Here is a 12,050-nt window from a genome sequence, read left to right as displayed (position 1 = left end):
ATGCTGTACGTAGGGTGGTTCTGTAGTGCCAGACAAAGGATGAGACACTGGCTTCCACATTGCTTTGACATTACTCATTTTAAAATGTTTTCTGACATATTCTTCTCTGACATTACCATTTTGGAACCTTCCCAGCTTAAAAGAAAAGGGGTGGGGGATACTTTAGATTGTTATGATCTTTCATCACCCAAAATCCCACCAGATTTCATAAGCCTTTGGCTGTTGCCGGTATCCAACTAGGTAGAATGAAAATCCAATTTGGGGTTCTAGGAAAAGAACCTCTCCTTCATGGTGTAATGAGCCAGGTGAAAGTGAAATGAATACCAACTGCAACACCACACAAGTCTGGCTGAGCACCTCAGAAACTCATGCTATGTCTTTGTGTCTCTTCGTTAACGTTAGAATGATTGTCTGTTAAGTGCATGAGAAGTTAGAGCTGGAAGAGGGGCCCATAGGCGAAATCAGATAGTGACCAAAAATAAGGGTGCAGGTTATACAGAGGTTTGTAAAATGGTTGGCCAAGTAGTGTAACTTGCACCAGTTTTTATTCACTAGAGGAGTGAAATTGAGTGTCCACTTAGGAACTGAGAGGGCAGATAGCCCCAAAAATACAATTACTGGAATGGTGGAAGGTTAATTTTGGGGTCCTTTACTGCTTATGCCCACTCTCCAACACCCTTGTACCAAACAGAGGCAAGTCTACGCTGTGGTGGTGGGGTGAATGGCAGCTCGTGTTTTCATAGACAAGCAATTGCTTGTGCAGCTGACGCTGAAGCTCACTCCACGACGTTCTTGCATCTCATTTTCGTGGGCTAGCAGGAGTACAGCTACTGTGGGTACGTCTGTGGGAGCCACCACTCACACCTGGCTGCAGTGTAGACACAGCCATAGTTTACATGGGCGCCTGTGTCCCCTCTGAATTTGGCCCAAGAACTTTTGTGGGAAAGGAACTCACTGCACTAGTTCTGAATTTAGCATCTCTCATTTAGATGGTCCTCCTTAGTCAAGGCAGAATCCTGGGTAGAGGCCCCTGTTCAAATACCAGGTAAAATCCTTCTGTCAGCTGGGGCTAGGCTGTGCATGCAGCAAAATTTTAAAAACAAAGCAATTCATTTTCCAGAAATTCCCGTGCTTTGTCTGAACAAGCTGGGGGTGACTGGGACAATCCTATTCCCTGGACCAGCTTTCAAGATCAGCTCATTGCATGTTTATGAATGGGGCAAATGTGTAGTCTGGACAAGCCCTAAAACACTAGAGCCAGCTTTAAATAAATAGGCTGCCATTGTACACATCTAGGAATTTGTCATGTTAATCAGCCCTGCATCTCTTCCCCCCCCCTCTATTCTTTACATCTTTTTCCACTCTGACTTTCCTCTGCAGAACCAGCAGCGGGAAGCAAAAATGAAATGGAGTTAGGATCTTTTTCCTCCTCTGAGACGCTTATCCTGTAACTCCATGATAGCCCCAAACCCCGTTGCCGCCCAGCATAGCTATGCCTGGGCTTACCCTTAGTGTAGACACCCTTCCATTTGCTTCCTGCTCAAACGAACTGATGCAGGGACACTGACTCTCTGAGCGGGCCAGTCATCTTGTTTCTCTGAGCGGGCCGGCAGTTCAGTACATCCCACAGCAAAACTGTTTTTGGCGGAGCTGTTCTGGCACGTGCATGTTAGTCACGGTCAGACCAGTACATTCTAAGGACTACTCAGACAGCTGTCCAAGATTGCCCAATGCTGGTTCTGGGAGCAGGAGTTTTGGGGTTGCTTTCCAACAGGAGGGTCTTTGTGGTGGGGTGGAGCTAGGACTGGATGAACCAGAGCAGCTGCAATATTTGTGGCTTCCCTTCCACATGAAGAAGTAGCCATTGGAAGCAGTGGTATGTAAAATCAGACTTGAGCTCAAGTTCCTATGCTGGGTATTGCAACCAACACTTTCTTAATAGTCAGGGCAGCTGTGTGTGTGGACATGAGCCAGGGTACAGTCACTGCAAAGTCAAGGGGTTTGTTCCAGATGTTTGGTTTGGGTTTTTTTTTGCCATAAATAAAGTGGCCCAAAGACGGTATTCAGAAACACTGGCTCTCCTCCGCCAGGACAGCATGACTAGCTGCTGGCCATGTGAATCATTGCGCCACTTTCTGCCTGCTACATACAGAACCATACAGCCTCACGTATATCACATGACGCAGAGAATCTTAAAGCTGCTGTCCGATTCTTGCTTTAAAGCAAACAAAGGGGGCTCGTGGGGCCTGGGGGTAGTTGGAGGAAACAGTGAAGTGGAAAGGGAAATACTCTTGCAAGTTGCAGACTTTCACTGAGATGCGGGAGGGGAGGGAAAATGGTGGTGGGAACAGGAACCCTGGCAGAATTCACCGAATGAAATGAACAACGCTTGGGCTGGAATCTCGTAACTTTATTTTGGCAGCAGAGACACAAACCACATTATCTAATGTCCACTGCTGTCCAAAACATACTGATGGGGGAGGAAGGAACGTTTTCTTAGTGGCCCTTTGCTTTAAAATAAAATAAAACGTAGCTCCTAAACGGAGGGTTGCCTGCTTTCAGAATAGCTTTGGGTGAATGCGGTTTAGGCTGCAGGGAAATACATTAACTGAGTCCCTTTATTGCCTCGTAGTTTAAACTTCCAAAAGAGTACAGCTGGCCTGAAAAGAAACTGAAAGTCTCCATCTTACCAGATGCTGTGTTTGACAACCCTCTGCATTAGAGCCGAATTACACCCTTCTGACATCTGGGAGAGCCGAGTGACTGTACATTGCTCAGTGACTCACAGGATAATTAATGCAGTAAGAACTAGGCCTTCAAATAAAGGAGATTGCTGCACAACCGCTGCAAACAGAAGAGGAGTTACACAACACCAACCCAGACAGAACTGGACAGTGCTGGTCCCTTTCTTCCCATCCTTTCCTGGGCTGAGCTCTCCAGGAACAGCCTGCGTGTGTTTGAGTGCAAGTGAGAAATATTTAACTATGAAAAGTAGTGGTAAGAATTTTTTCCCTGTTCTAGCTGGGGCTACAAATATACCTGCAGTCTTCGCCCAGGGTGTCGATACCTTGTACGCCTTTATTTACATACGCGCTCTGCCAGGTGCAAGCACATGGATTAAATGTTCTCTACGTGACTTTAGAATCCTTTTGGTTAGCCAAACTTTTACTGACTGCAGAACTGTTCCTCCAGGGGCTGTTTTGTCTTTTCAGAAACAGAATGGTGTTAACGAGGCCAGAAGCTCGCATGCTTCATTTAAATCAAGTTTAGTCAAAAAACAAACTGAAACCCTCCCTGCTGCTAGAATTAGGAAAGGTCTGAGCATTGAGCTCAGTCTGATTAGCTCTGGTATCGCTGCAAACAGAGGGAACTTTCTTCTTGCACATCCTGTCCTAGTGTATGAATGTATGCATGAGCCCCAGAGAAGGTTGTGACCTCTGCTTTTGCACGAGCAGGAGGAAGAGAGACTACTGGGGCAGAGGAGGAGATCTCCTGTTTACAGAATGTTTATCTTTCAAGGGATGCTGTCAAGTACTTCTTCCTTGCTATTGTACAGAATCCCTTTGAATCCTAGAAGTGGGAAAGGACCTGTGTGTTCAGAGGGGCCACGCTCCAGGAACCAGGGGGCTGCTCTAAATTGTCCACCCTCCCCATCAACAGAGAGCAGCCACCAGCGGAGTCCTGGAAGAAAGCCCTACCTACACCACAAAACAAACCCTGCTGGGGACTCGCTTACAGCACAGTTGTCCTTAGCGCAGTTCCATCTTACCAGACTCTAACTACCTGCTGCTTTTTCTTGGTGCACATGGGACCGTAGCCATGTGTTAAGGCCTTAAACCTTGCTTTAACGATTGGGGGACGAGCAGGCTGTAACCAGCCCCCCTCCCCCCCCAGCTGTATTGTAGTATAAGCTTCAGGCTCTGCTTCCAACATGCAACTCCCTCTTGGTCCCAGCGGCCTCCCTTAGACCAAGATGGAGCATGCGTGCTGAGAGCTTTTGTCTCTGCAGGTTGCATCCTGGTACCAAAGAGCAGGCTGTTGGTGGGTGCATTACAGATGGGCTGCAGGCTACCCTATGCTTGAGTCCTTCCCCTGCCAATCCTGGATTGTTCTCTAAAGCAGATTCACACTGGAATACAGTCACTTCTAATTCTGTGGGTGCAGATTTCTCCCCCACCCTTTTTCACTCACAAGCTAACATGGCTGTTTCTTCATCTCTGGTTGTACATAATACAGTGGTCTTAACATGGCTGTGGCAACAACTTTTAACAACTGACTGCCTTTGATCAAACCACAATGGCTAAAACTGGCCCATACCTCACAGAAGCTGGTGGTGGTGGTTGTCTTAATTTCTTCCCAACAAACTGGGATTTTGTCAACATTTTTAAAATATATTTTGGAGCTGGTTGCTGTTGGATGTATAGTCCTGTGGTGGAGGCCTGTATCTAGGAGCCGAGGGGTCTGGCTCTGCTCTGGATTTCCTGTGTGAGTGTAGGCAAATCACTTCACTTCCTCCTCTGCAAATGAGGATAATATTCCTGGGGGGTTTGGGATGCCTAGACCATTAGCATCTGTGAAGTGGACCAAGATTCTCAGAGGGAGGTACAAGTACCATTATTTTTATCATTATTTAAGTCAAGCCAAATCCAGATCCTACGTTGCTTATCCGCTTCCTTTTTACAAAGCTATGAAAGCAATTTAGATGTAAATGAGTCTGTAATTTTGTCTGAATTCAAAGGGTCATCTTGAAATCATATTTTTAAAGAGCAGCGTTTCAAATCTCAGGGCCAGTCAGAGTGATTTTTGTGTTGTGGCAGTCTGCATTTATCCAGGAGAATCTTGGGCTGGCTTTCAGCGTCCCATTTAGTATGAAATGTGTACGCGGTGGCGGTTTGTTCTGTTCCTTAACATTTGTGGGAGCTGTAGATGCATTTCCAGGGGCCAGTGGACTAGAGAGAGACTGAAAATTGACATGCAAATCTACCAACCCAGGCACAAAATAGACTCCCCTCCCCACCTCACTGTGAAGAAATAGTGGCATCATACCAATCAGAAAAGAGGGAAAGTGGACAATGAAGACTTTGCCTTAAATCCACAGATTTCAAAAAGTGGTCCATGAACCATTGTAGAATGGCAAACACTTGCCCGTGGTGTTTGGAGAGCTGGCTGATTGCCACAGGGCTGGCTCCTCCTCCTTCTTTCCAGCTGCAAAGTCTCATTAAGAGAAGCTGAAAGAACAGGACTTTCCTAGGGTGATTTGTCCATGTCAGCAATTGCTGCTGTTCCCATAGAAGTCACAAAGGGGCAGAGACCAGGAGGCCATCTCTGAGTTCTGTGTCTCTGCCCTAACTCAAATTGAGACTCTTTGAAACCTTTCCACGAGACACGTGAGCGAGTCCTGGACTGTAGGTAAAATACCTTCTCTCTGCAGGATTTTCCAAATCTGCCTCTCCCACGTTTGTTCTTCCGTTCTGCATTCATGCCTGTTTGATGCTGTGGGTTGGATGTTCGTTGGCTTCAGAGGGGGATAGGAAGGGAGCACACTGAGGCTTGGCCTACACTACATGGTTAGGTCAATGTAAGCTGCCTTGTGTCAACCTAGCTGTGGAAGTGTTTTCTGTCCAGTTTGGCTCCTGACGACGTAAGTGCCTGTCTGCACCCATTTAGTAATGCCACCTCCCCAAGCAGGGTAGCGTCACAGTCAATGTAATTAGGTTGACCTAATGTCAGTGTACACACTATGTTGCTTATGTCGACTGTTATTGGCTTTCAGAAGCCATCCTGCAATGGCCAACGCTGACAATACAATCTATACAGGCACTCCTGGGGAGGATGTGTGCTGCCAACACAAGGAGCCAAGTGCACGAGCGATTTAATAACTCCGGTGGCTGTATGTCGTAAAAAATTAGGTTGACATAATTTTGTAGTGTAGACGTGACCTGAGTGCTTTGGAAATCCCAGCTGTTATCCATGTGTTTTTGTTTATATGTCATGTATTTATATACAGTCATCAGTATTTGAGTTATGAACAGTTGGCAAGATAGGTACCTTTTATTTGTAAGACACTTTTTCACAAACCCTATTCTTAAAGCCTTGCAGGCTGCCAGATTACAGTTTGTGTCAAGGAAAGGAAGTCAGGTCTTCCTAATTAGTTTAGCAAGTAAAATAAATAAAAAACCAATTAAATAAATCATTGCTAAAATAGCAATCTCCGGCCTATTACCAGCCTCTCTGCAAGGGATTCACTGGTGAAAGGAAACCTTTTGACTCTGTCCCACTCCTGTCTCCATTCTTTTAGAACAAGAAAGTTGCACATTAATCAATATTTAGAGAACTCGTCTCCCGTAACATTTTTCCCCGCATGCAGTTGAAGTTTGCAGTCGTGCCGAAGACTATTCAGTTGGCAGCTAAACGAGATCTTGAGTTTTGATACTTTTCTAGTTGTTTTTGTCTTGGGCGGGGGGAGGAGGGGTGACATGTAAAAAAGAGAACTTTTGAATATATATATATTTTTAAATGAGTAAATGGCTTGAAAAGGGAAATACATAAGTGTTAATTCCAAGGTGGTTTTCCAGGCCAGTCTTGCTGAGAATGGCAGTTCCACTCATGCTGCTTTTAGATTTGTTCAGGCTGGCGGAGATTTGAACAGGGATTATACAAAAACACAAGCCATGCAATTTGTGTTGGCTGGAAGCTGCGGTCTGAATGTAAATTGTACTTTAAAAGAAGTATGTAGAGGTTTCTCTTCCCACTACTCCCCCAAAAAGAGAGAAATCTCCCAATGCAGATAGATAGGAATACTTCCTTATGGCAGACCTGTGATGACTTGAAAGTCTATCATGGGGACAGCCACCTTCAAACAAGAGCTGTAAACACTCTTCCCCTCACACACTGTTTAAAAAAAAGTTACAGTATTAAAGAAACTAAGCTCTCAGCAAACCAGAGAGCCCTTGCAACTGGTGTGACCTATTGTAATATTTTCTGTGGCTTAGATCTAGGATATCTGCTGTGTAATGGCTTTGAGAACAGTGGTAGGTTGGTTTGATTGTACACAGATTTGCCAAGAATGATTTGAGATAACATGCTAAAGCCCTACATTTTAAATAATCTGTAGCCCCTGAATGGTCACAGGGTACATGATTGTCTTTGAGGAAATAAACTTTTTTTTTTCTTACAAAACTTGATACCAGTAGAAGTACTAGAGGATGGAATTTAAACATCGTAATGAATTGATGCATAGTTTGTTAGACATTGACCTGCAGTGTCCGTGACCCAAGTGTTGCAAATTGCGCTATTGCAAGCAAACCTGGCGGTGAAATTCACTAAAACGAAAGTGAATCTGACTTAGGACCCAGTTCTGCGAAGGGATTCGTGTGAGCAAATCCTCCTTCCAATGCTCAGTCCTGCTGACGTGAGTGAGGCACACAGGATCTGCTCACATGGAAACTGGCCCTCGGTCCATGCTGATTGTCCGCGCAAAGCGTAACCACTTGACATAAACAGCAAGTTGAGAATGTTTTAAATCTACAATAGTGTCATTTATAATAGAGAGAGCGAAAGGTCATATTTGTTTTCTCTGACATTGTCCACAAATGGCTGTCTTGTTAGCAAATGGAAGGTGAAATTATGACGTGGCTGCTTCTTATTCTGTTTTAATCATTAACAGTTTACAGAAGTTACTGCTGCTTCTCTCTCAATCCCCTTGTGTGACTTTAATTGAATGAGCTGCGTTATCATTACTCATGTGCTGTGCATTTACCAGACTAGTCAGCAGCACCTCCAAGGAAAACGCTTTCAGACGCTCCATCTAGAAAAACATGGCTGCTGCTCACATTTTTCTCCGGTGGTGGGCACGAGCGACGTCTTCTCTTCCTTCTCTCTGGCCTTTTTATTACTACGAAAGGCCTATGTGGAAAAGGAATCTTTGTTGCTTAACAGCTCGTCCTGCACCTGCTGGTTATTGCACCTGCTGGTTATTCCTGCCTCACATGTTCACGTCCAAAGTCGTAACCCCAGTTTTGTTGCCTTGTAACTAGCTGCTAGCAAGGATTGCTCTTGCAACTTCAGGGGGCGGGAAATAGTACAGGCTGTTAGGTCATCTAGCCCAAGGGTGGCCAGCCTGAGTCTGAGAAGGAGCCAGAATTTACCAGTGTACATTGCCACAGAGCCACAGTCATACATCAGCAGCCCCGCCGCTCCCAGCATCTCCCACACACTGGCAGCCCCACCAATCAGCACCTGCCCCTCCCTCCCCACACCTCCCATGCAGAGGTGAAAGTAAGCTGGTGCACCCCGGTGCGTCGTACCGGCAAGAGCCAGTGCACTGTACCAGGGCAGCCCGGCTTCCCCAGGCGGCAATTTAAAGGGCCTGGGGCTCCCAGCAGCGACTGGAGCCCCAAGCCTCTTTAATTGCTGCCAGAGCCCCACTACTGGAGCCCTGGGGTAGCGGCAGCGAGGCTCCAGGGGTTATTTAAAGGGTCGGGGCTCCCACTGCTTCTACTGCCCTGGGCCCTTTAAAGAGCCCCCAGAGTCCTGCTGCTGGTACCCCAGGGCTCTGGGGGCTCTTTAAAGGGCCAGGGCGGTAGAAGCAGGGGAGTCCTGTGGACCCTTTAAATAGTCCCCAGAGCACTGCTGCCGGAGCCCTGGGGTAGCAGCGGCAGCCGGGGGCATCGGCAGTGGTTTAAAGGGCCTGGGGCGGTACGGGCGGCTGAGCCTTGGGCCCTTTAAACTGCTGCTGGAGCCCCCGGCTGCTGCTGCTGCTGCTACCCCAGCGGGGGAGGAGAGGGCACTTACTGGTACAGAACAGGCTGGAGCTGGCTCTGACCCCTCCCCCCCATCCCCACCCCTTCTGGGGGCCAGAGCCGGCCCCAACCCAGCCCCATACTGGTAAGTCCCTATTTCTACTTTCACTCCTGCTCCCGTGGCATGCAGGAGGCTTGGGGGGAGGAGCAAGGGCACGGCAGGGTCAGGGTCAGGGGCGGAAAGGGGTGGAGTGGTGGCAGGACCCGTGGCAGAGCCGGGTGTTGAGCAGTGAGTCCCCCCCCTTCCTCCCAGCACACTGGAAAGTTGGCGCCTGTCACTCCAGCCCCAGAGTCGGTGCCTGTACAAGGAACCACGTATTAACTTCTGAAGAGCCGCACGTGGCTCCAGGGCCATAGGTTGCCACCCTTGCTCTAGTCTGCCTTCATGTATAACCCAGGCCACAGAATTTCACCCAGTCACCCATGCACTGAGCCCAATAACCTGAATTTGTCTAAAGCATCTTTTAGCCGGATGACATTAGATGGAGAATCCGCTCTTTCCCTTGGTAGATTTTGCAATGGCTAATCACCCTCACTTGTATATAAAATGCACCTTATTTCTAGTTTGTTAAACGACAGGAGCAGACTAATTGTTAAGCAGCAGAGATCTCCCTGCTTAATAAAAGCAAGGGACGTGAGGGATGAGTGGTGAGCAAATGTTTGAACAGGAATCTATCCGGATTGCATGTTTTTGTTCCGAGTCATCATGTCCTAACATTTTAAGCCTAATTTAGGTCTCTGATACTATTGCAGTTTCCAGCGAGATCTGTAGCAGCTTGTTATTTTTGTGACACTTCCATAGCATAATGGGATATGCTCGTTCTTTCCTTTTTTGGAAAGCTTCCGTTCCGTGCGAGTCCAAAATTTCAAACCGAGAATAAGCCTGTGGCAGGCGGTGTGTTTTAAACCGAGCCCCCATATTGACCTGTATCTCTCAGGCAATTAACCTGTTGTGTAATACACGTCACCACTTATTCATTTCTAGTACCATTCTATTTCGCCTAAAATTGCTCACAGACCATAAAATCATAAAAAGTGGCATATTAGTTTAGAAATGTCATTTCAAGTCTGCCATAAAGGTGCCTATTTCCTTCCCTCCATGAGATAATGGGAGATGGTAAAAGTGTTAAATAATCTTCTGTGCCTCATTATTCACGGTTGAAATTTTAGGTCCCTGATAACTGTTACACAAATATAGAAATCACTATGTGGTAGATGGTAAAAGGACACTGTCAAATGCTTTTTTATTTTTTAAATGACTTAAATAATTTTTTCTCCTTTTTTTTTTTCAACACCCTCTTAAAAGCAGGAGTAAAATTTCCTTTGTCGCTGATTGTTCTATTTTGCAAACATTGATTTTTTTTTTTTCCCTTCTCTGCACTTCTCTGCTAAGGGGGCTGTTAAAGCAACATGGTTTTTGTTCTCTTCCCCAAGGCCCAACTACAGCACGGCTCTGTAAATGCTCTTCTGCAGAGCCAGTGGAGGGGGCAAAACGTTGCCTCGATGAAGGTCCTACATAAAGAGTTGTGGCTGTTGGTTGTTTCTTGACAGTGGAGTGGTTTAGAATCCAGGGAATATTCCACAGTATAATAGTCTCTTGGTACCAGTAGGTCCAGATTAGGTCCAAGGTGACTTTGCCGGTTTCCTCTGTAACAACATACAGAATTTCAAGATACCACCTGCCTTACAGAATGTCAAGCCCACTGGGGACAGAAGACAGGGGAAGTGAGTTTAAACGACTGTGTCCTTCAAGCAGTGACTGATCACAGAATCTGAGGATTTTGTCCTTTTGCCTTTCCTTGAAGCAGCAATTTACAGCTCAATGGCACCAGACTGTTTCCTGTGCTTAGGAACCTGCCATTTCAAATGCAGGATTCTTAACTGGCCCAAATGCATTCAAATCCAGCTCCCACCCTCCCTTAAAGTCCCTGTGGGCTTGGATTCAGCTGTAGTCAGAAGCAGAGGAGGAGATGTTTAAAGGAATGATTAGCCATATTCACAACGAAGGGATTTACTTGCTTTTTCAAAACTCTTTTATATCCACAGGGCCAGGGTTGGGTACCAAGTCCTTTTCCTTACCTATAAATATTTTTGTAAAGAGATAGAGCTTTTGTTTCTGTTGTTGACGACACTAACTGTTGGAAGGCTGTTGAGCTGGATAACCTAGGAGAAAATAAGCATTTATCTGTGAGTTACATAAAATGGACAGAACCCTGACTGCTGTGGTTGCTTTTGCAGCCATCAGCAGAGGTGAGCATTTCTGTAGTTCATCTGTTTTCTTTTTTGCGTGCGTTTGTGTGTATTTTTCTTATTAGAATTCTAAGGACACTACAGAATCGATCTGCAAGGAGCCTGGGTTCCTGCAGTCAGTCTGTCAGTATTTTGTAGTTGGACTTTTTTTAACCAAAAAAAAAAAAAAAATTAAAAATGGAAAGCTAAGCTAGCAGAGGTTTTTAAATATTTTATATTAGTTCCTAATGTAAATTCTTACTTTGTTATTGGAGTGCCAGTGCAGTCCACCTGCACGTGACTTTTGTAATATTTTTGTGAATCACTAAACATTTTTTCTCACGTGTATTCTAAGTGCATTAAACATATTGGCATAATTGGTTGTGTTCTTTTGTGCGTGGTTGCAAAAGAAAGTGGGATGGATTGATTCACGTTCGTTATCAGAGCTGCAGTTCGATCCTTGCTTATCAACCAGTCTCTCCTTAGTCTTACAATTAGCTAGACTATAGGTCTTACCGGGGGGGGGGCACCTGTTCTGAACTGCTAGGGCAGCTCAGAAGTTAGAAAGGAGAAGAGAACTTAAGTACTTCAGGGCCAGTTTCTGTCCTCAGGGACGTCAGCCCCTTGGCTGCAGGGGGAATTTGCAGGTATGCTTGCAGGGAACAAGTAAATCGGGGGCGGGGGAGCACAGGAGAGGCAGCACAGAGAACACTTATGAAAAACATATTACTGAGCTAATGTTGCAATGATTTCCCAGTAATGCAGAATGATTTTGCAGTCGTCATCTTTTTACACTCTTCAGTAATAAATTCTTTTAAGGTCAGAGCGAGGGAGAGTGGAATATCTGAGCTTGGGAGAGGGGAAATGACAGCCTACAAAAGAAGGGAGGAAGATGGATGAGGAGAAGAAATCCACTTTCAGTCTAAATTCTCTCTCTCTCTCTCTTTCTCTCTCTCTGTCTCTGTCCTTGGAGAGATACCGTTGGGTCACATCATCCCCCCCTCCCCCCACCCACTCTTT

General features: G+C 45.9%; 1 protein-coding gene across 2 annotated transcripts in view; it reads left to right on the top strand.

Annotated features, from left to right (window-relative positions):
- SUFU (SUFU negative regulator of hedgehog signaling) overlaps window positions 1–11,407 on the top strand; it is a 115,434-nt gene extending 104,027 nt beyond the window's left edge. For both annotated transcript variants that reach the window (XM_050958147.1, XM_050958146.1), the window contains exon 12: window positions 2,633–11,407. In XM_050958147.1, the coding sequence (XP_050814104.1) occupies window positions 2,633–2,722 (90 nt within the window). In that variant the 3' untranslated portion in view covers window positions 2,723–11,407. The remainder of the gene's footprint in view (window positions 1–2,632) is intronic.
- The last annotated feature ends 643 nt before the right edge of the window (window positions 11,408–12,050 follow it).

The sequence above is a fragment of the Gopherus flavomarginatus genome, chromosome 6 (assembly GCF_025201925.1).
Source record: "Gopherus flavomarginatus isolate rGopFla2 chromosome 6, rGopFla2.mat.asm, whole genome shotgun sequence".
Classification (NCBI taxonomy): domain Eukaryota; kingdom Metazoa; phylum Chordata; order Testudines; family Testudinidae; genus Gopherus; species Gopherus flavomarginatus.
The sequence above is the reverse complement of the archived record's forward strand: the minus strand, read 5'-3'. Positions and strand labels throughout refer to the sequence as shown.